Raw genomic sequence first — 23,680 nt, forward strand, 5'->3', positions numbered from 1 at the left:
TCCCCAGGGTCTCCAGCTGAGGTTTTTCACACCTATTTGCCTGGACCCTTTTTTGGAGATGCCAGGGATTGAACCTGGGACCTTCTGCTTCCCAAGCAGATGCTCTACCACTGAGCCACTGTCCCTCCCCGATATATCCTATATATATCCTCCGCGACCTATATCCAGGGTTTTTTTGCAGCAGAAACTCCTTTCATATTAGGCCACACACCCCTGATGTAGCCAATCCTCCAAGAGCTTTCAAAAAAAGAGACTTGTAAGCTCTTGGAGGATTGGCTACATCGGGGGGGGGGGGGGGGCTAATATGCAAAGGAGTTCCTGCTGCAACAAAAAAGTCCTGCCTGTATCATAGCCATTGATTAGGTATGTGGCATATGGTAGTGGGTTTGTCCTGCAAAAGATGCTTTTGTTTTTGGAGGAAAAGAGCTATTTCAGGGGTGGCCAAACTTGCTTAATGTAAGGGCTGCATAGAATAAATGTCAGATGTTTAAGACTGGCAAAACATGAATCTCTGATGTTAGAGAGTTGCATAGCTATTGCAGAAGTTGTCCTTGAAAGGGCAGCTGCTGTGAGAGTCCTCTCAGCCCCACCCGCCTCACAGGGTGTCTGTTGTGGGGGAGGAAGGGAGAGGAGATTGTAGGCCACTCTGAGACTCCGTCCGTGAAAGGGCAGCTGCTGTGAGAGTCCTCTCAGCCCCACCCGCCTCACAGGGTGTCTGTTGTGGGGGAGGAAGGGAGAGGAGATTGTAGGCCACTCTGAGACTCCGTCCGTGAAAGGGCAGCTGCTGTGAGAGTCCTCCCAGCCCCACCCGCCTCACAGGGTGTCTGTCGTGGGGGAGGAAGGGAGAGGAGATTGTAGGCCACTCTGAGACTCTGTCCTTGAAAGGGCACCTTCCATGACAGCTTCTCAGCCCCACCCACCTCACATGGTATCTGTTGTTGGGGTGGAATGTAACAGAAGATTGTAGGCCACTCTGAGACTCTGTCGTTGAAAGGTCAGCTTCTGGGAGAGCTCTCTCAGCCCCACCCACCTCACAGGGTGTCTGTTGTGGGCGAGGAAGGTAAAAGAAGACTGTAGGCTGCTCTGAGACTTTGAGATTCGGAGTGGAGGGTGGGATCTAAATCCAGTATCATTTTCTTCTGCTTCTTCTCCTTCTTCTTTTGCTTCTTCTGCTTCTGCTTCTCCTCCTCCTGCTCCTCCCCCTTCACCTTCTGCTCCTTCTCTTTCTTCTCCTTCACCTCCTGCTCCTCCTCCTTCTTCTCCTTCTGCTTCTCCTCCTCCTGCTCCTCCCCCTTCACCTTCTGCTCCTGCTCCTTCTCTTTCTTCTCCTTCACCTCCTGCTCCTCCTCCTTCTTCTCCTTCTGCTTCTCCTCCTCCTGCTCCTCCCCCTTCACCTTCTGCTCCTGCTCCTTCTCTTTCTTCTCCTTCACCTCCTGCTCCTCCTCCTTCTTCTCCTTCTGCTTCTCCTCCTCCTGCTCCTCCCCCTTCACCTTCTGCTCCTGCTCCTTCTCTTTCTTCTCCTTCTCCTCCTGTTCCTCCTCCTCCTTCTCCTTCTGCTTCTCCTCCTCCTGCTCCTCCCCCTTCACCTTCTGCTCCTGCTCCTTCTTCTCCTTCTGCTTCTCCTCCTCCTGCTCCTCCCCCTTCACCTTCTGCTCCTGCTCCTTCTCTTTCTTCTCCTTCTCCTCCTGCTCCTCCTCCTTCTTCTCCTTCTGCTTCTCCTCCTCCTGCTCCTCCCCCTTCACCTTCTGCTCCTGCTCCTTCTCTTTCTTCTCCTTCACCTCCTGCTCCTCCTCCTTCTGCTTCTCCTCCTCCTGCTCCTCCCCCTTCACCTTCTGCTCCTGCTCCTTCTCTTTCTTCTCCTTCTCCTCCTGTTCCTCCTCCTCCTTCTCCTTCTGCTTCTCCTCCTCCTGCTCCTCCCCCTTCACCTTCTGCTCCTGCTCCTTCTCTTTCTTCTCCTTCTCCTCCTGCTCCTCCTCCTTCTTCTCCTTCTGCTTCTCCTCCTCCTGCTCCTCCCCCTTCACCTTCTGCTCCTTCTCTTTCTTCTCCTTCTCCTCCTGCTCCTCCTCCTTCTTCTCCTTCTGCTTCTCCTCCTCCTGCTCCTCCCCCTTCACCTTCTGCTCCTGCTCCTTCTCTTTCTTCTCCTTCACCTCCTGCTCCTCCTCCTTCTTCTCCGTCTGCTTCTGCTCCTCCTGCTCCTCCCCCTTCACCTTCTGCTCCTCCTCCTTCTTCTCCGTCTGCTTCTCCTCCTCCTGCTCCTCCCCCTTCACCTTCTGCTCCTGCTCCTTCTCTTTCTTCTCCTTCTCCTCCTGCTCCTCCTCCTTCTTCTCCTTCTGCTTCTCCTCCTCCTGCTCCTCCCCCTTCACCTTCTGCTCCTGCTCCTTCTCTTTCTTCTCCTTCACCTCCTGCTCCTCCTCCTTCTGCTTCTCCTCCTCCTGCTCCTCCCCCTTCACCTTCTGCTCCTGCTCCTTCTTCTCCGTCTGCTTCTCCTCCTCCTGCTCCTCCCCCTTCACCTTCTGCTCCTGCTCCTTCTCTTTCTTCTCCTTCTCCTCCTGCTCCTCCTCCTTCTTCTCCTCCTGCTCCTGCTTCTTCTCCTCCTTTTTCTTTTTCTCCTTCTCTGCAAAAGTCCTGGAAACAAAATGTTCCACTAAATTGACTTTTTGGCGTAACCTACCAAAGCAATATCTTAAGGTAGCGAAATGGAGCTTCCTGTTCAAAGGCAGTCTACCTGCAAAAAATCTCTGGTGGCCGATGCGGGTGCAGGCTTCGTCCCCTGCTTCTGTCTGGCTGCTGCAGGGCAGGTAGGTGTGATCCAGCAGGGCTTTTTGTAGCTAAAAAGGTAAAGGAAAGGTCCCCTGTGAAGGTCTCATCACAACATTTTCACGGCAGACTTTTTACGGGGTGGTTCTGCCGTTGCCTTCCCCAGTCCTCTCCACTTCCCCCCCAGCAAGCTGGGTCCTCATTTTACCAACCTTGGAAGGCGGGAAGGCTGAGTCAACCTGGAGCCGGCTACCTGAACCCAGCTTCTGCTGGGATCGAACTCAGGTCGTGAGCAGAGAGCTCGGACTGCATAAGAACATAAGAGAAGCCATGTTAGATCAGGCCAATGGCCCATCCAGTCCAACATTCTGTGTCACACAGCGGCCAAATATATATATATATACACACACACATACACACTGTGGCTAATAGCCACTGATGGACCTCTGCTCCATATTTTTATCTAACCCCCTCTTGAAGGTGGCCATGCTTGTGGCCGCCACCACCTCCTGTGGCAGTGAATTCCACATGTTAATCACCCTTTGGGTGAAGAAGTACTTCCTTTTATCGGTTTTAACCTGTCTGCTCAGCAATTTCATCGAATGCCCACGAGTTCTCGTATTGTGAGAAAGGGAGAAAAGTACTTCTTTCTCTACTTTCTCCATCCCATGCATTATCTTGTAAACCTCTATCATGTCACCCCTCAGTCGACGTTTCTCCAAGCTAAAGAGCCCTAAGCGTTTCAACCTTTCTTCATAAGGAAGGTGTTCCAGCCCTTTAATCATTCTAGTTGCCCTTTTCTGAACTTTCTCCAATGCTATAATATCCTTTTTGAGGTGCGGCGACCAGAACTGCACACAGTACTCCAAATGAGACCGCACCATCGATTTATACAGGGGCATTATGATACTGGCTGATTTGTTTTCAATTCCCTTCCTAATAATTCCCAGCATGGCGTTGGCCTTTTTTATTGCAAACGCATACTGCCTTGACATTTTCAGTGAATTATCTACCACGACCCCAAGATCTCTCTCTTGGTCAGTCTCTGCCAGTTCACACCCCATCAACTTGTATTTGTAGCTGGGATTCTTGGCCCCAATGTGCATTACTTTGCACTTGGCCACATTGAACCGCATCTGCCACGTTGACGCCCACTCACCCAGCCTCAACAGATCCCTTTGGAGTTCCTCACAATCCTCTCTGGTTCTCACCACCCTGAACAATTTAGTGTCATCCGCAAATTTGGCCACTTCACTGCTCACTCCCAACTCTAAATCAGTACTGCAGCTTTACCACTCTGCGCCACGGGGCTCCTCTTTTGTAGCTCAAGCTGCTGTCTAATTGGAGATGGTGGACCCCACCCCACCCCGCTGGTGAGGGATGGATCCAGTCCTGCAAAGTGGTTCAGAAGAGGGTTTCTCCAAGCCCTCTTTGAGCTCTGCCGCTGTGGCTTTTCTTGCTTCCAGCCTCCTCTCCCCGCCTCCCCCTCCAGCCTGAGATACGCAAGGTGGGAGGTGAGTTCTTCCCCACCACCAGACGGTTATTTTCCAGGACTTTGTAATTGCCCTTAACCGCACTGTGGCTTCGGTCTTTACAACTCCCAGGCAGGCTGGCAGCCCTTTTCCCCGCCCCTCTCTGCATGCAAAGAGAAGAGATTTCCTTCTCAGCAACGGAGCAGGCGGGCCGAAAGAAACGGCAGGGCTTCGCAGAGTGCAGCCCAACCGGCCTGCCCCCTGGGTCCAACGCAGGATGTCCTCCCCTTTGGAGTTTGATATCACCGGGGGGGGGGAGTTTCTTTGAACAGGAACTCCCAGGAACGCAGTTCCGGCTGGCTTGGTGTCAGGGGGTGTGGCCTAAGATGCAAATGAGTTCCTGCTGGGCTTTTTCTACCCCCCCCCCCCAAAGCCCTGGGTATCACACCCAATGATGGGGCTCCAGCAACCTGCTTTTCATATCTTCTTCTTGTTGTTCAGTCGCACAATCGAGTCTGGCTCTTTGCGACCCCCTGGACAAAGTCACGCCAGGCCCTCCTGTCTTCCACCATCCTCCGAAGTCTGCTCAAATTCCTGTAAGTTACATCAGTAATGCTGTCCAGCCATCTCCTCTTCTGCCGTTTCCTTCTTCTTTGGCCTTCTGTCTTTCCCAGCATCAGGGGCTTCTCCAAGGAGTGCTCCCTTCTCATTGGGTGGCCAAAGTATTTGAGCTTCAGCTTCAGCATCTGACCTTCCAAGGAACAGTCTGGGTTGATTTCCCTGAGGACTGACTGATTGGATCTTCTTGCAGTCCAAGGGACTCTCAAGAGTCTTCTCCAGCACCACAGCTCAAAAGCATCTATTCTTCTGCGCTCGGCCTTCCTTATGGTCCAGCTCTCACAGCCATACATTACTACTGGGAATACCATCGCTTTGACTATATGGTGGCCATCTTACATCCCCTCAATTCCATCAAGCTTTTATGCTCCCAACAATTCAATGTCCTTCCATCAGCGGTTCTCTCTGGGAGATTTGCAGATATCCCCTATCATGACGACTCGGCTTATGTAGAGGTGGAAAGCCAGAATCCGTAGCCGAGCCCATATATTGCTTCATTGTGATTTCTATGTTAACTTGCAGGATTTTTTAAATGAGTCCCCTCTTGCACAATTTCTATGGTTATTCTGATGAGAGGCTTCTTTGCTGCAGCAGTTAAGTGTGTGGACTCTTATCTGGGAGAACCAGATTTGATTCTCCACTCCTCCACTTGCACATTTTGGAATGCCCTCGGGTCAGCCATAGCTCTTATAGGAGTTGTCCTTGAAAGGGCAGCTTCTGGGAGAGCTCTCTCTGCCCCACCTGCCTCACAGGGTGTCTGTTATGGGGAGAGGAAGCGAAGAAGATTGTAAGCTGTTCTGAGACTCCTTCAGGTAGTGAAGGGCGGAGTATAAATCCAATCTCCTCCTTCTCCACCACCTTCTCCTCCTTGAACAGGCAGCTTCTGGGAGAACCCTCTCAGCCCCACCCACCTCACAGGGTGTCTGTTGTGGGAGAGGAAGGGAAAGGAGATTGTAAGCCACTGTGAGACTTTGTCCTTGAAAGGGCAGCTGCTGGGAGAGCTCTCTCAGCCCCACCCACCTCACAGGATGTCTGTTGTGGGGGAGGAAGGGAAAGGAGATTGTAGGCCGCTCTGAGACTCTGTCCTTGAAAGGGCAGCCTCTGGGAGAGCTCTCTCAGCCCCACTTGCCTCACAGGGTGTCTGTTCTGGGGGAGGAAGGGAAAGGAGATTGTAGGCTGCTCTGAGACTCTGTCCTTGAAAGGGCAGCCTCTGGGAGAGCTCTCTCAGCCCCACCCACCTCACAGGGTGTCTGTTGTGGGGGAGGAAGGGAAGGAGACTGGATGCCGTGTTGAGATTGTGTCCTTGAAAGGGCAGCTTCTGGGAGAGCTCTCTCAGCCCCACCCACCTCACAGGATGTCTGTTGTGGGGGAGGAAGGGAAAGGAGATTGTAGGCCGCTCTGAGACTCTGTCCTTGAAAGGACAGCTGCTGGGAGAGCTCTCTCAGCCCCACCTACCTCACAGGGTGTCTGTTGTGGGGGAGGAAGGGAAAGGAGATTGTAGGCCACTCTGAGCCTCTGTCCTTGAAAGGGCAGCTTCTGTGAGATCTCTCTCAGCCCCACTCGCCTCACAGGGTGTCTGTTGTGGGAGAGGAAGGGCAAGGAGATTGTAGGCCACTCTGAGATTCAGAGTCGAGGGCAGGACATAAATCCAATATCATCATCATCAAATGAGACCTTTTCGGGCCAGGCCATGTGTTTCATAAAATGTAATACCAGAGAACAGAGATATAAACTTTACAAAGGACACAGACAAACACAAATATTTTTAAAAAATATAAAATGTGCTTAAAACATAATTAGTACTTGTTGGTCTTAAAGGTGCTTTAAAAAAAATCTCTCCTGCGCCATCCAGGCTTTCTGTGTTGCACAGCACTGAACCAAGCTCCTCTCCCTTCTACTGGTTGAGTCTCCTCCCCCTCCTGGTTCCCTGGGGAAGGAAGGAAAGAGCCAGAGCTTCTGTTGAAGCAAGCTCTCCCTCCCCGCTTCCTTCCCATGGGAGGAGCCTCAGCCAAGGGAGAACATAGAGGCTTTGCTCTGTAGCTCCTGTATGATTGAGCAAGCCTGGCAAAGCAAGCTGTGAGCGCGGAAGGAAGCAAGAGAGAGGGAGAAGGAAGCAAATGACAGCCAGTTGCTCGGGGGGGGCTGATAGGAGCTCTCTGGGGGCCTGATTCAGCCCCTGGGCCACATGTTTGACACCCCTGCCATCGATGCTGCTCACCAAAGTAGCCGTTTTCTCCAGCAGTACTGATCTCTGTCTGTTGTACTTCCAGGAGTTCTCCAGCCACCATCTGGGTCTTGGCAATCCCCTTTTCTCGTATAGCTCTGAGCCCTGCACAATAATGTTCCCTTTAAGTTGCAGAGTCTTGTGAGCAAGAACTCTCCTTTGTGAGCTGCTGGCATTAAAGCTGTGAGTTACTGGCAGGGGTGGTTTTTTAGGAGAAAAAGGTGGTGGAGCTCATTAGTAGAACTCATTAGCAATGCCCTCTACATGGGGCTGCCCCTGTGCCGAACCCGGAAGTTGCAGCTAGTGCAGAATGCCGCTGCCCGGCTGTTGTTAGGGCTCCCTAGACGGGAGCACATTCAGCCGGGGCTCCGGAGACTGCATTGGCTGCTGATAACATACCAAGTTCAGTACAAGGTGCTGGTTATGACCTTTAAAGCCCTTTATGGCCTGGGACTTGCCTACCTTAGGGGCCGTCTCTCCCCACACGTTCCCCAGAGAGTGCTGAGATCGGGGTCTCAGAACCTCCTTACAATCCCTGGGCCAAAGGAGGCCCGTCTGAAAGCGACCAGAGACAGGGCCTTTTCGATTGCAGCCCCCTGTTGATGGAACCAGCTCCCGGAGGAGGTGAGGGCCCTGCGGAACCTTGAACAGTTCCGCAGGGCCTGTAAAACAGCCCTCTTCCGGTTGGCATATAATTAATTGATACCAGGATGCCTGAAAAAATTAAACTTGAACATCAGAATATCGAACACTGGAATACTTGAAGGACTGAGTCAACGAAAAGGTAGCATAGTGCATATTGATGTGAGTTTTATGTATTTTATGTATTTTTATGTATTTTATATATTTTATTGTATAATTATTAATGTATTTTAAACTGATTTTGTTAGCTTTTGGAATTGTAAGCCGCCCTGAGCCCGCCTTGGTGGGGTAGGGCGAGATATAAATCGAATAAATGAATGAATGAATGAATGAATGAATGAATGCTTTTCCCCTCCCCACCACCACCCAAAAGCAACCTGATGCAAGAAAGGAGAGTCCCAGGAAAGCGAGGCCTGCTTGGGCTGGATAGAGATCCAGCCAGCCCAAGCAGACCTCGCTTGCTTGGGGCTCTCCTGGACCACCCCCGCTCCCCATAGTCAAAAGGCCAGCAACCTACCCACCAGCCAAAATCACATAAGGAGAAAGGGTGGTGTGGGCTTCTGCAGGGGTTCACGAGGGCTGCTGGGGGCATGGCAAAGTCCCTGGTGGTTGGCTGGCTGCCCGCTCTCCTCATCCAGGGATTGTTATGCAGCTGCACCTCCTATTCAATGGACATGGTAGGTAGGTATGTGGGAGAGAGGAGGGGGAACCCTCAGAAAGGCTCAGGAGCTGTGCTCCTGTGAGCTCCTGCTGAATTTGAGGCCTGGCTACTGGCATTAAAGTTGTGAGTTAGTGTGCTCTGGGGTCATCCTTCCTGAGCTAAGGGGTGGGGGGCATGAACCAAAGGGGGTCAGATTCAGCGGAAGGCAGCTTCATAGGTTCATATGGCAATGCTCATGTTCATAGGTCAGGGCTGGGAAATGGATTTGATGGCTTTAAGCCCTGCTGTGGTCCCCCTCCCTCCTCAAACCCTGTGCTTCCACAAATTCCGCCCCCCCCCCCAATTTTCAGGTATTTCCTAACCTAAAGCTGGCATCCTTCAGTTTGGTGTAGTGGTTAAGTGCGCGGACTCTTATCTGGGAGAACCGGATTTGATTCCGCCCTCCTCCACTTGCAGCTGCTGGAATGGCCTCGGGTCAGCCGTAGCTCTTGTAGGAGTTGGCCTTGAAAGGGCAGCTGCTGTGAGAGCCCTCTCCAGCCCCACCCACCTCACAGGGCGTCTGTTGTGGGGGAGGAAGGGAAAAGGAGATTGTACGCCGCTCTGAGACTCTGTCCTTGAAGGGGCAGCTTCTGGGAGAGCTCTCTCAGCCCCACCCACCTCACAGGGTGTCTGTTGTGGGGGAGGAATGGAAAGGAGATTGTAGGCCGCTCTGAGACTCTGTCCTTGAAAGGGCAGCTTCTGGGAGAGCTCTCTCAGTCCCACCCACCTCACAGGGTGTCTGTTGTGGGGGAGGAAGGGAAAGGAGATTGTAGGCTGCTCTGAGACTCTGTCCTTGAAAGGGCAGCTTCTGGGAGAGCTCTCTCAGCCCCACCTGCCTCACAGGGTGTCTGTTGTGGAGGAGGAAGGGGAAAGGAGATTGAAGGCCGCTCGGAGACTCTGTCTTTGAAAGGGTGGCTTCTGGGAGAGCTCTCTCAGCCCCACCCGCATCACAAGGTGTCTGTTGTGGGGGAGGAAGGGCAGGAGATTGTAGGCCACTCTGAGACTCTGTCCTTGAAAGGGCAGCTGCTGTGAGAGCCCTCTTCAGCCCCACCCACCTCACAGGGTGTCTATTGTGGGGGAGGAAGGGAAAGGAGATTGTGAGCCGCTCTGAGACTCTTCGGAGTGGAGGGCAGGATATAAATCCAATATCTTCTTCTTCTTCCTTCGTGACTGGTAGGAAAACTGGACAGTCTTGACTCAGACATATCAGAAACTGGGCAGAAATTCTCTGAGTCATCCATTTCATTAGGAGTTTCTCATTGGGATGGATAAGCCAAACCTCTTTGGCCGGCCCTCCGCTAGGCTATAATACGCAGCAGTTGCATCTCTGTGCCAAATAGTGATGCCGGCCAGTCATCTACCCCGGGACTTCCCACATTCATTGGCAGTCTCCCGTTTCCTGCTGGGAAATGTGTCTGACTGGAACAGAATATGCGTCCCTTCCAGCCTGGCTGGCACCATGATACAGAAAAGGAGATATTGCTTCACCTTCTCCCCCCAAACCTCTTTGGCCGGCCCTCTGCTAGGCTGTAATACGCAGCAGTTGCCTCTCTGTGCCAAATAGTGATGCCGGCCACTCATCTACCCCGGGACTTCCCACATTCATTGGCAGTCTCCCGTTTCCTGCTGGGAAATGTGTCTGACTGGAACAGAATATGCCTCCCTTCCAGCCTGGCTGGCACCATGATACAGAAAAGGAGATATTGCTTCACTTTCTTCCCCCGGATGTTGGCATCTTGTCCAGGAACCACCCCCCCCCAAAAAAAACCCCTTGGAATTAGCCTTGGGTCGATGGAAGTGTTCCCTCTAAGCTGAGTTAGCGTGGGCAAGCTCACAGTTCACAAGTCTCCAGGTCACACGCTTTTGTCTCCGCTCAGGAGAAATGGCCCCAGAGCAAAGGGACAGATGCATTTGCTCACAGCTTGAAAGCCAGTAGCTCAGGAAGTAGAATTTTTGCTTACAAGACTCCAAAGCTTAGAGTCTCCAACCCCCAGACAGTGGACTGGTACCGTTCCGTGGCCTGTTAGCAACTGGGCCGTAAGTTGTATAATTATTTCATTATATATTACAGTGTTGTGAAAAGAAGGAGACATTGGATTTATATCCTGCCCTCTACTCCAAATCTCAGAGTGGCTCACAATCTCCTTTATCTTCCTCCCCTACAACAGACACCCTTTGAAGTTGTGGTGGGGGCTGAGTGAGCTCTCCCAGAAGCTGCCCTTTCAAGGACAACTCTGTGAGAGCTATGGCTGACCCAAGGCCATTCCAGCAGCTGCAAGTGGAGGAGTCGGGAATCAAACCCGGTTCTCGCAGATAAGAGTCCGCACACTTAACTACTACACCAGACTGGCTCTGAAGCCGTGTGCATGCACACAAAAGCTGATACCCAGAATAAAACTTGTGTGGTCTTAAACAGGGCTCTTACACACATATTGTGTGGCTCTCAAAGACCCCATCATCCAGTCAGCCGGCTTGGAAAAGGTGTTTCTCTTTTCAAATCACTTAAGAACGTAAGAGAAACCATGCTGGATCAGGACAATAGCCCATCCACTCCAACACTCTGTGTCACACAGTGGCCAAAAAACCCAGGTGCCATCAGGAGGTCCACCAGTGGGGCCAGGGCACTAGAAGCCCTCCCACTGCACCCCACCCCGAAGCACCAAGAATACAGAGCCTCACTGACCCAGACAGAAGAACATAAGAGAAGCCATGTTGGATCAGGCCAATGACCCATCCAGTACAACACTCTGTGTCGCATAGTGGCCAAAAATCCCAGGTGCCATCAGGAGGTCCACCAGTGGGGCCAGGACACTAGAAGCCCTCCCACTGTTGCCCCCACCCCAAGCACCAAGAATACAGAGCATCACTGCCCCAGACATAAGAATATAAGAGAAGCCACGCTGGATCAGGCCAATAGCCCATCCAGTCCAACACTCTGTGTCACACAGTGGCCAAAGAAACCAGGTGCCATCAGGAGGTCCATCAGTGGGGCTAGAAGCCCTCCCACTGTGCCCCCCTCCAAGCACCAAGAAAGCATTACTGCCCACTTCTCCAAGCCAAGCCAGTTGGTGGCTTGGAGAATGTATTTAAAGTTAAAGTTGCTTTCTTTCCACCTCTCCCTCCCTCCCTCCCTCCTTCCCCCATTTATTTGCTTTCTTTCCTCCCTTCTTGTCTTGCGGCTCTCAGACATCTGATGTGTATTCTACATGGCTCTTACATTAAACAAGTTTGGCCACCTCTGGTCCTAAAGGCACCACCGAACTCAAACTTTGTCCTGGAACTTCAGATCAACATGGCTGCCCACCTAAAATCTGACAAGATCAGGCTAGCCTGGGCCATCCAAGTGGGCTCCAAAAAGATGGTGGTTTTAAAAAGTGCAGTTCTCTCTTTTGACACTAGAGGGAGGGATACACCAGGCAGCAGTCATCAAAATTGCATTGTGGAATCAGACCCAATGTTCCTTTAGTTCCAAAGTGCAATCTCAAGGTGCATTTTTGAGTCCCAAAGTAGTTTGTCCGATACCTCTGGACAGGGGTCATTTTGTAGAAAAATAGGTGGTGGAGTTCATTAGCATAACTCTTTAGCATATGCTGCCCACCCCCATCAGCCAAAAGCAACCTGATGGAAGAAAGGAGAGCCCCAGGTGAGCGAAGCCTGCTTGGGCTAGCTAGAGATCCAGCCAGCTCAAGCAGATCTCACTCACCTGGGGCTCTCCTTGGCCTCCCTCCTCCACAATCAAAAGGTCAGCAAACAGCCCGCAGCCCGAAATCACATCAGAAGTGGAGAAAGGGTGGCGTGGGCTTCTCCAGGGGTTCATGAGGGCTGCTGGGGGCGTGGCAAAGCCCCTGGTGGCTGGCTGGCTGGCTGCCTGCTCTCCTAATCCAGGGATTGTTATGCAGCTGCACCTGCTATTCAATGGACAAGGTAGGTGGAGAGGAGGAGGGGGAACCCTCAGAAAGGTTCAGGAGCTGTGCTCCTGTGAGCTCTTGCTGAATTCAAGGCCTGCCGCAGGAAGTTTATAATCAGGGTCCAAAGACACATTTGGCTAACTTGCGTTGAGGGAACGGGCCCCATAGATGGTTGTATCTAGGGGACAGCGTCTAGAACTGGATAAAGTCTGGATTTTCTTTTTTTAAAAGTTCACAAACATTTCTTGCAGCATTGTTCCTACTTGGCGAAACTACCGTTGTGGCTTTCCCCAGCCTCATTAACAAAGTTGGATAGAAACGTTGTTGCTAAAATGGACACCCATGTTGCCTCAATGGCGGGCGTCAAATTCAGCAGGAGCTCACAGGAGAACACCTCCTGACCCTTTCTGAGGGTTCCCCCTCCTCCTCCCCACCTCCCTTGCCCATTGAATAGGAGGTGCAGCTGCATAACAATCCCTGGATTAGGAGAGCGGGCAGCCAACCAGTCACCAGGGGCCTTGCCACGCCCCCATTAACACCTGGAGAAGCCCGCGCCACCCTTTCTCCACCTTATCTGATTTTGAGTGTTGGGTGGCTTGTTGGCCTTTTGACCGGAGGGAGGGCAGCCCAGGAGAGCCCCAGGTGAGTGAGGCTGGATCTCTAGCCAGCCCAGGCAGGCCTTGCTCGCCCGGGGCTCTCCTTTCTTGCATCAGGTTGCTTTTGGCTGGGGGGGGCATATGCTAATGAGCTCCATCACCTTTTTTTCTACAAACTGACCCCTGCTTCATGGTAGCAGAAGCATAAGGGAAACAAAACAAAATAGGAAAACTGCCAAAGGGTGGGAAGCAGTGTTTCTTCTTAAGCTGAGTTAGTGTGAGCTAGCTCACACATTTTTTAATTTCTGGCTCACACATTATTGTCTTAGCTCAAGAAAAAGGGCCCCAGTTCAAACTAATTTCTGCAGTAGCTCACAACTTGGATGCCCGTAGCTCACAGAATCGAATTTTTGCTCACAAGACTCCACAGCTTAGAGAGCGTATTGGTAGGAAGGGCGGAAGTGTCTTCTCTACCTTGAGCAAGCATTAAAAGGAAGGTGAGCTTCTTTCAATTTGATGTGTCTTCACACAGCCTTCCCTCTTTTTTTGATCCTCCCTCCAAGAAATTTCTCTGCTTGTCTTGGAATTAATTGTTGTTGTTTGTTTGTTTACTCTTGAAATCAACTCAGATGTTTATCTGGAACCATGTTGGATCGGGCCAATGGCCCATTCAGTCCAACATTCTGTCACACAGGGGCCAAAAAAACCAGGTGCCATCAGGAGGTCTACCAGTGGAGCCAGGACACTAGAAGCCCTCCCATTGTTGCCCCTCCCAAGCACCAAGAATATAGAACATCACTGCCCCAGACAAAAGAACATAAGAGAAGCCATGTTGAATCAGGCCAATGGCCCATCCAGTCCAACACTCTGTGTCACACAGTGGCCAAAAAAACCAGGTGCCATCAGGAGGTCCACCAGTGGGGCCAGGACACTAGAAGCCCTCCCACTGTGCCCCACTCAGAATCAAGAATACAGAGCTTCACTTGCCCCAGACAGAGAGTTCCATCTAGACCAGGGATGTCAAACATGCTGTTCGGGGGCTGAATCAGGCCCCTGGAGGGCTCCTATCAGGCCCCCGAGCACCTGGCTGTCATCTGCTTCCTTCTCCCTCTCTCTTGCTTCCTTCTGCATCACAGCTGGCTTTGCCAGACTTGCTCAATTGCACAGGAGCTACAGCGCAAAACCTCTATTTTCTCCATTGGCTGAGGCTCCTTCCCCTCCTGGTCCCCTGGGGAAGGAAGGAAAGAGCCAGAGCTTCCTTTGCCCAGTTCCCTGGATCCCATGGGAGAGATGCAAAGAAAGCATCTTTATGGCCAATGAGTGCCAACATTTTAAGTATGTTTTTAATTTTAAAAAAAAAATATTTGTGTTTTGTCTGTGTTCTTTATAAAAATTTATAGCTCTGCTACCTAATCTTAAATAGGCACACACAGGGCTTTTTTTTTTTGTTTAGCAGGAATGCACAGGAACATAGTTCCGGCTGGCTTGGTGTCAAGGGGTGTGGCCTAATATGCAAATGAGTTGATGCTGGGCTTTTTCCACCAAAAAACCCCCTGTGTTAAATAATGCAAATTGAGTTGAACATATGAAGCTGAATCAGGCTCTCGGTCCATCAAAGTCAGTATTGTCTACTCAGAGTGGCAGCAGCTCTCCAAGGTCTAAAGCTGAGGGTTTTTACGCCTACTTGCCTGGAGCCTTTTTAGTTGGAGATGTCGGGGATTGAACCTGGGACCTTCTGCTTCCCAAGCAGATGCTCCCACTGAGCCACCATCCCTCCATCTCCATCATCTACTGCCTGGGCCCTTTTTAGTTGGAGATGCCGGGGACTGAACCTGGGACCTTCTGCTTCCCAAACAGATGCTCTACCACTGAGCCACCGCCCCTCCGTTTCCATCTCTTGTTGCCTGGACCCTTTTGAGTTGGAGATGCCGGGGATTGAACCCGGGACCTTCCACTTCCCAAGCAGATGCTCCCACTGAGCCACCATCCCTCCATCTCCATCATCTACTGCCTGGGCCCTTTTTAGTTGGAGATGCCAGGGACTGAACCTGGGACCTTCTGCTTCCCAAACAGATGCTCTACCACTGAGCCACCATCCCTCCATCTCCATCACCTACTGCCTGGGCCTTTTTAAATTGGAGATGCCGGGGATTGAACCTGGGACCTTCTGCTTCCCAAACAGATGCTGTACCACTGAGCTACTGTCCCTCCCCGAAATGGTAACATCAGAGGGTGTGACCTAATATGCAAATGAGTTCCTGCTGGGGGGGGTTGCCAAAAAAAGGCCCTGGGTACACACACCCAGAGTCTCATTTATGTCAGATTCAGCCCTCATGACAAATGAGTTCGACACCCCTGGATCTTAGGGCCTAATAGCCACTGATGGACCTCTGCTCCATATGCTTATCCAATCCCCTCTTGAAGCTGGCTATGCTTGTAGCTTCCACCACCCCCTGTGGCAGTGAATCCCATGGGCTAATCACCCTTTGGGTGAAGAAGGACTTCCTTTTATCCCTTCTAACCCGACTGCTCAGCAATTTCATGCCCACGAGTTCTTGTTTGGTGTCACAATGGTGTCACAATGAATAAAACATGCCTATTGCAACAGGCTTCGCTGGGAGAAGCGTCTGCAGATCGAGGAGTCCCTTTAAGAAGCCCCCCCCCCAAAAAAAAAATCCCAAACCCTCAGCTGATCAGGTGGTCCTCCATAAAAACCCCTCCCCTTTCTGCCTCTCTCTCTTTTCCACCCTCCTGACGTCAGGAGCTGTCCACGGGCCTCGGTGCTGAAACAAGATGGCTGGCTGCTAGGGCACCGAGAAGGAGGAGCGAGCAGATGTGGGAAAGGATGTGATTTCTCTGGCAGTGGAAACACACCCTTCCCCAGCTGCAAGCCAAGCCAGCAAGAGCCAAACCCGGCTGGGAGGGGGAATCAAAAGAGAGACTGGAGAAGCTGCTACCATGTCTCTGCTGTGCGTCGGAGGTGAGCAACCTATGCAGACAACATGCATGGGTCTTCTTTTTTAAAATAGATGCATCCGTGGTGCAAATAGGTGGATTTGACGTGCGTGCGCTTGATCGCTTGAGTTTTTCCTAAAGAAAAAGGTGTTAAAGGCTGTCGCAGTGCTGACCCGGGTGGGCTATGGTTGTGGGGGGAGGGTCTTGTACGTTATCAGAAATTAAGGCATCTGAGAGCAAGAAAGATTAGACCTCTGACACTGCATTCTGGAAGAATTGCCACGATGTGCGGAGAGACGAGAGATGTGCGGATTGTGTCCATCTCCTTTTCTTTCCCAGATGCTTTTGTGTGCGTTTTCTCCCCCTCTCTACGTCAAGCGGTTGAGATCTCTCTTTGGCATGAAGCAAAAGGCATTTTTCTTGAATGGGCGCTGGGGTTTTAGACAGCAGGTCGAGGGTGTGGTTAGTGTTGAGTGTGTGAGTGTGTGGAGCAGAGGACCCATTTGGGGATTTCACCACTTAGATCTCGACAAAGGGCTAAACCGATGGGTTGGGGGAATCAAAGCGAAGAAGAAAAATCTCTCAGGAATGCTGGTTTCCTGTTGCCTAATTGAGACAGTGACCCGATTCCCTTTTGGGGGGTTGGAGAAGGGAGAACGGTCTGGATTTAGCACCTGTCTCTGAGTGCAATTATTCTTTTTTAAATTAAATAGCTAAAACCAATCAGTGACGGCCCTCGAGCTCTTTCCCACTCCTCCTTTATCCCTTATCTGCCACACAAAGGTAAATTTTAGGGGCAATTTTTGGGTTTTTTTCCCCCCAAGAGAATGTCGATGGAAAGAAACAGCAGCTCTAGGGGAATTTGATACAAAATCGTTCTTCGCTTTTTCTTACTGTTATTAGTAATAACCTATTTTTAAAGTTCTGTTCTCCGTGCATTTTGGAAGGAATGGCCACAACATATTGTGATGGTTAGCAGTTAATGTGTTTTTTTTAAAAAGAACTATTAAAGGACTAGAAAAATGTATGGCGAGGAGGTGGTCAGTGAAAAGCAATGTGCCATGGTTAGAAATGGAGCCTCCATGTGCCAAGGCAATGTACCTCTGATTCTCAGATGCCTAGAGATGAAAATCAGGGAAAGGTTACTGGCTCCGTGCCCCAGATTTAGAGCAAAGGCTTCCTAGAATTTCCCGGGTGTTCCCTTGGAATTAGGATGCTGAGCCGGGCTTTGTTTGTTGCAGGAACTCCTTTGCATATTAGACCACACCCCTTGATGTAGCCAATCCTCCAAAAGCTTATAGTAGCCCCTGTTCTAAGAGCCCTGTAAGCTCTTGGAGGATTGGCTACATCAGGAGGGTGTGGCCTAATATGCAAAGGAGTTCCTGCTACCAAAAAAAACCCCCTGATGTTAAAGCATCCATTCTCATTCAGTACGACTGCTCTAATGTTCAATCTGTCAATGTGTGGCAGCTTCAAGGCTGAAGATGGAGCCTCCATGTACACAGAGAATCTACCTTCACATTCCAGAAGCTGGGGGAAAGCAACGGGTGGGGGAGGCTTCTGAGAAGTATCTCACTGGCTCAATGCTGGATTAGGTAGCCTGACCCCAGCGAGGCAGTTCTTTATGGTCCGTCCGCGCTTGCCCATCATGGCTGTCAGTGAAGCCTTTCTGTTCAGAGGCGGTATTTGGAAATCTGGGGAGCAGCCATCCTTGACACACTGATTTTATAGGCATCCTAAGACTTCTGGCTGACCAGCATTAGAAAGGGATTCCAAAATGGATATATGGTCAGATCAGGGGCGGCTCTTTCACACATATTGTGTGGCTTTTGAAGCCCCCGCTGCCCACCTTGGAGAAGGCATTTCTCTCTTTAAATCACTTCCAAGCTAAGCCAGCCAGAGGCTTGGAGAATGTATATAAAGTTGCTTTCTTTCCCCCCTCCCTCTACCTCCTACATCTATTTCCTTCCTTCCTTCCTTCCTTCCTTCCTTCCTTCCTTCCTTCCTTCCTTCCTTCCTTCCTTCCTTCCTTCCTTCCTTCCTTCCTTCCTTCCTTCCTTCCTTCCTTCCTTCCTTCCTTCCTTCCTTCTCTCAAGCATCTGATATTCAGATATTGTGGCTCTCAAATATCTGATGCTGATTCTACGTGGCTCTTAGTTAAGCAAGTTTGGCCACCCCTGGATCAGATCCATCTGGACCAGGGGTGGCCAAACTTGGTTAAAATAAGGAAAGGTCCCCTGTGCAAGCACCAATCGTTTCCGACTCTGGGGTGACGTTGCTTTCACAATGTTTTCACGGCAGACTTTTTTACAGGGTGATTTGCCATTGCCTTCTACAGTCTTTTACACTTTCCCCCAGCAAGCTGGGGACTCATTTGACTGACAGGATGGACAGCTGAGTCAACCTCGGGCTGGCTACCTGAATCCAGCTTCCGCCGGAATCGAACTCAGGTCATGAGCAGAGAGTTCAGACCACAGTACTGCAGTACTGCTGCTTTACCACTCTGCGCCACGGGACTGCTTTAAAATAAGAGCCGCATAAAATAAATCTCAGATGTTTGAGAGAAGGAAGGAAGGAAGGAAGGAAGGAAGGAAGGAAGGAAGGAAGGAAGGAAGGAAGGAAGGAAGGAGAGGGAGGGAAGGAGGGAGGGAGGGAAGGGAGGGAGGGAGGAAGGAAGGAGGGAGGGAAGGAAGGAGAGGGAGGGAGGGAGGGAGGGAGGAAGGAAGGAAGGAAGGAAGGAAGGAAGGAAGGAAGGAAGGAAGGAAGGAAGGAAGGAGAGGGAGGAAAGGAGGGAGGGAGGGAGGGAGGGAAAGAAGGGAGGGAGGGAGGAAGGAAGGAGAGGAAGGGAAGGAAGGAATGAAGGAAGGAAGGAAGGAAAGGAGGGAGGGAGGGAAAGAAGGGAGGAAGGAAGGAAGGAAGGAAGAGGAGGGAGGGAGGGAGGGAAGGAAGGAAGGGAGGGAGGGAGGGAGGAAGGAAGGAAGGAAGGAAGGAAGGAAGGAAGGAAGGAAGGAAGGAAGGAAGGAAGGAAGGAAGGAAGGAAGGAAGGAAGGAAGGAAGGAAGGAAACTAGATGGGGAAGGGACAGATGGAAAGAAAGCAACTTTAAATGCATTCTCCAAGCCACCAGCCGGCATTGCTTGAAGTAGTGATTTAAAGGCTGACAGGGCAATGAAGGCTTTGAGGGCCGCACAATATGTGTGAAAGAAAAAGCTGTATGTGGCTGTCGAGCCACAGTTTGACCCCCCCCCCCCCCCCCGTGATCTGGACAATCCCCAGGAGTCCTCCCCCCTCCCCCGACAAACATTCACAACAATTTAAAGCAGAAGCCTGAATAGATCTTCAGTTGTTTTACTCAACAACTTTCAGTTGTTAGGGGCTAAAGGCAGTGCAACTCAGCGGAGTTTTCCTGAGACCCACTAATGGATGCCCATTGGGTTTTAAATATTTACTGCCAACACATGTGTATGGAATAGGGAGGATAACAGACCATGGGCCTCACATTTTCACATCCCTGTGGCCTTTTTGCCCTCACCTGGGTAGCTCAGGTGAGCCCGAACTCAGCAGATCTCACAAACTAAGCAGAAATTACTGAGCAGTCGGGTTACAATGGATAAAAGGAAGTCCTTCTTCACCCACAGGGTGATTAACATGGAATTCACTGCCACAGGAGGTGGTGCCGGTTACAAGCATAGCCAGCTTCAAGAGCGGATTGGATAAGCATATGGAGCAGAGGTCCATCAGTGGCTATTAGTCACAGTGTATTGTTGGAACTCTCTGTCTGGGGCAGTGATGCTCTGTATTTTTGGTGCTTGCAAGGGTGGGGGCACAGTGGGAGGGCTTCTAGCCCTGCTGGTGGACCTCCTGATGGCACCTGTGGGGGTTTTTTTGCCACTGTGTGACACAGAGTGTTGGACTGGAGGGGCCACTGGCCTGATCCAACATGGCTTCTCTTATGTTCTTATGTGACACAGAGTGTTGGACTGGAGGGGCCACTGGCCTGATCCAACATGGCTTCTCTTATGTTCTTATGTGACACAGAGTGTTGGACTGGATGGGCCACTGGCCTGATCCAACATGGCTTCTCTTATGTTCTTATATGACACAGAGTATTGGACTGGAGGGGCCACTGGCCTGATCCAACAGGGCTTCTCTTATGTTCTTATGTGACACAGAGTGTCGAACTGGATGGGCCACTGGCCTGATCCAACATGGCTTCTCTTATGTTCTTATGTGACACAGAGTGTTGGACTGGAGGGTCCATTGGCCTGATCCAACATGGCTTCTCTTATGTTCTTATGTGACTCAGAGTGTTGTACTGGATGGGCCATTGGCCTGATCCAACATGGCTTCTCTTATGTTCTTATGTGACTCAGAGTGTTGGACTGGATGGGCCACTGGCCTAATCCAACATGGCTTCTCTTATGTTCTTATGTGACACATAGTGTTGGACTGGAGGGGCCATTGGCCTGATCCAACATGGCTTCCCTTCTTATGTGACACAGAGTGTTGGACTGGATGGGCCACTGGCCTGATCCAACAGGGCTTCTCTTATGTTCTTATGTGACACAGAGTGTTGGACTGGAGGGGCCACTGGCTTGATCCAATAGGGCATCTCTTATGTTCTTATGTGACACAGAGTGTTGGACTGGAGGGGCCACTGGCCTGATCCAACATGGCTTCTCTTATGTTCTTATGTAACACAGAGTGTTGGACTGGAGGGGCCACTGGCCTGATTCATCATGGCTTCTCTTATGTTCTTATGTGACTCAGAGTGTTGGACTGGATGGGTCATTGGCTTGATCCAACAGGGCTTCTCTTATGTTCTTATGTAACACAGAGTATTGGACTGGATGGGCCACTGGCCTGATCCAACATGGCTTCTCTTCTGTTCTTATGTGACACAGAGTGCTGGACTGGATGGGCCACTGGCCTGATCCAACATGGCTTCTCTTATGTTCTTATGTGACTCAGAGTGCTGGACTGGATGGGCCATTGGCTTGATCCAACAGGGCTTCTCTTATGTTCTCATGTGACACAGAGTGTTGGACTGGAGGGGCCATTGGCCTGATCCAACAGGGCTTCTCTTATGTTCTCATGTGACACAGAGTGCTGGACTGGATGGGCCACTGGCCTGATCCAACATGGCTTCTCTTATGTTCTTATGTGACTCAGAGTGCTGGACTGGATGGGCCATTGGCTTGATCCAACATGGCTTCTCTTATGTTCTTATGTGACACAGAGTGTTGGACTGGATGGGCCACTGGCCTGATCCAACAGGGCTTCTCTTATGTTCTCATGTGACACAGAGTGTTGGACTGGATGGGCCACTGGCCTGATCCAACATGGCTTCTCTTATGTTCTCATGTGACACAGAGTGTTGGACTGGATGGGCCACTGGCCTGATCCAACATGGCTTCTCTTATGTTCTTATGTGACACAGAGTGCTGGACTGGATGGGCCATTGGCCTGATCCAACATGGCTTCTCTTATGTTCTCATGTGACACAGAGTGTTGGACTGGAGGGGCCATTGGCCTGATCCAACAGGGCTTCTCTTATGTTCTTAGGGTCAGTCCTAGTTGGTGGGAGACCACTAAGGAAGTCCACAGTTGTTATGCAGAGACAGGCAATGACGGACCATCTCTGAATGCCTCTGAGGTCCCTGGTCTGCTATCCTCCCAGTCCCAGAGTTGTTCCGCAGAGGCCGGCTATGGCAGACGACCTCTGAAAAACCTCTTCTTGCAACTCCTACGGGGTCACCATCTGTCCGCTGTGAACGCGCAGCCCTTTCTGCCTATCTCTGCCTTTCATAAATTCATCCTTTTAGCAACATCAGACAAGCTTTTCGCCCAACCCCATCCCAGGCCGCACAGCCTCTTCATTCACAAAAGCCTGCCGAGTAGGAAATACTCATGGGACATTATAAAAAAAAACCCACGTAGGCACATTCTCTCTTTTCTGCTGTTGACGAAATAGCAAAGGGGGCGGGGGGGAGGGGAGTCTAAGAGGCACCCTTGCAAACCTGCATTGAAGTGTCCCCCTCCAATCAGAAGCGGTGTTTCCTCCCCGCCCCCTTCTCTCCCCCCCCCCCGCCAGTGGCGGTAGAAAAAGGCCATGCATTCCCATCCTCTCAGTAGCATCTGATTGCTGCTCTCCATTGATGATCTCCCTGCATTAAAAGCCCCGGAGAAAATGAATTAGCCAGCGAGTGACTGACGTCCGTCCGTTTGAGTGGAGAAGCGCCCCCTTCATAGAGCAGGGTGGCGCAGTCGGAGCCAAGGGGCCGCCTTCGCAAAAGACAGGCGCCCTTAATGGACGTCCCTGTTCCAAATATATAAATCAAAGCCTTCCCAGCTGTCAAAAGGAAACGAGGTGCGCACCAAATCAGCCTCTGGCGACATGCGCTTGCCGGAAAGGATTTATGAATGAACAGGCTCCCCAGAGATCGTTCCAGCGCATGGTTTTATACATGCGACATGCCTGACGAAGGCCACCCTGTTTGAGCCCTATGCAGATGTGGGAAGATAAGATTGGCAACTCTGGGATGGGAGATTCCTGGAGATTTGGGGGGAAAGATGATGGGGAGGGAGGGGTTTGGGAAGGGAGCTTAGCACAGATATGAGGCCGTAGACTCCACCCTGCAAGGCAGCCATTTTCTCCAGGGGAACTGAACTCTGTCATGTAGAGACCAATTGTCATTCCAGGAGATCTCCAGGTCCCACCTGAAGGTTGGTAACCCCATGGGAGATACTTTTGGGTTAGGGGCTAAAGAGACCCGTTTTTACATGCTGACCTCCCAGGTTCAATCCAGTTTGGTGTAGTGGTTAAGTGCTCAGACTCTTAACTGGGGGAACTGGGTTGGTTTCCTCACTGCTCCACTTGCAGCTGCTGGAAGGCCCTTGGGTCAGCCATAGCTCTCGCAGAGCTGTCTTTGAAAGGGGAGCTTCTGGGAGAGCTCTCTCAGCCCCACCCACCTCACAGGGTGTCTGTTGTGGGGGAGGAAGGGAAAGGAGACTGTAGGCCGCTCTGAGACTCTGTCCTTGAAAAGGCAGCTTCTGGGAGAGCTCTCTCAGCCCCACCCGCCTCAGAGGGTGTCTGTTGTGGGGGAGGAAGGGAAAGGAGACTGTAGGCTGCTCTGAGACTCTGTCCTTGAAAGGGCAGCTTCTGAGAGAGCTCTCTCAGCCCCACCTGCCTCACAAGGTGTCTGTTGTGGGGGAGGAAGGGAAAGGAGACTGTAGGCCTCTCTGGGCCTCTGTCCTTGAAAGCGCAGCTTCTGGGAGAGTTTTCTCAGCCCCACCCACCTCACAGGGTGACTGTTGTGGGGGAAGGAGATAAAGGAGATTGTAAGCAGCTCTGAGACTCTGATTCAGAGAGAAGGGCGGGGTATAAATCTGCGGTATTCTTTCTTCTTCTCTTTCCAGCAAACCCTTTTCCCTACAATCCAAGCAAGCGGCTCCCACTCAACCCAGTGGGCTTCTACTGGGGCAGCTTGCGATAAGAAAATGGTTGTGGAACTCACTGCCACAAATAGAGTTGCCAACCTCCAGGTGGGACCTGGAGATCCCCTGCTATTACAGCAGATCTGCAGATGACAGAGATCAGTTCTCCTAGAGGAAATGGCTGGTTTGGACAGGGGAACTCTACAGTATTATATTGAGCGGAGGTCCTTCCCCTCCTCAAGTGTTACCTCCAAAATGTCCAGGTATTTCCCAACCTGGAACTGGCAACCTACCCATTATGTGGTTTAGTCTGCTAGCTTTAGAAGTATGGTGAATGAGACATTGGACAGCTCTAACATATCCTCAAGACCC

General features: G+C 51.2%; 1 protein-coding gene across 1 annotated transcript in view; it reads left to right on the top strand.

Moving 5' to 3' along the window:
- The first annotated feature begins 15,869 nt into the window (after positions 1–15,869).
- UNC13A (unc-13 homolog A) overlaps positions 15,870–23,680 on the top strand; it is a 230,988-nt gene continuing 223,177 nt past the window's right edge. The window contains exon 1 of the mRNA XM_060233129.1: positions 15,870–15,897. Within this exon, the coding sequence (XP_060089112.1) occupies positions 15,876–15,897 (22 nt within the window). The 5' untranslated portion in view covers positions 15,870–15,875. The remainder of the gene's footprint in view (positions 15,898–23,680) is intronic.

Source organism: Heteronotia binoei, chromosome 2 (assembly GCF_032191835.1).
Source record: "Heteronotia binoei isolate CCM8104 ecotype False Entrance Well chromosome 2, APGP_CSIRO_Hbin_v1, whole genome shotgun sequence".
Lineage (NCBI taxonomy): Eukaryota > Metazoa > Chordata > Lepidosauria > Squamata > Gekkonidae > Heteronotia > Heteronotia binoei.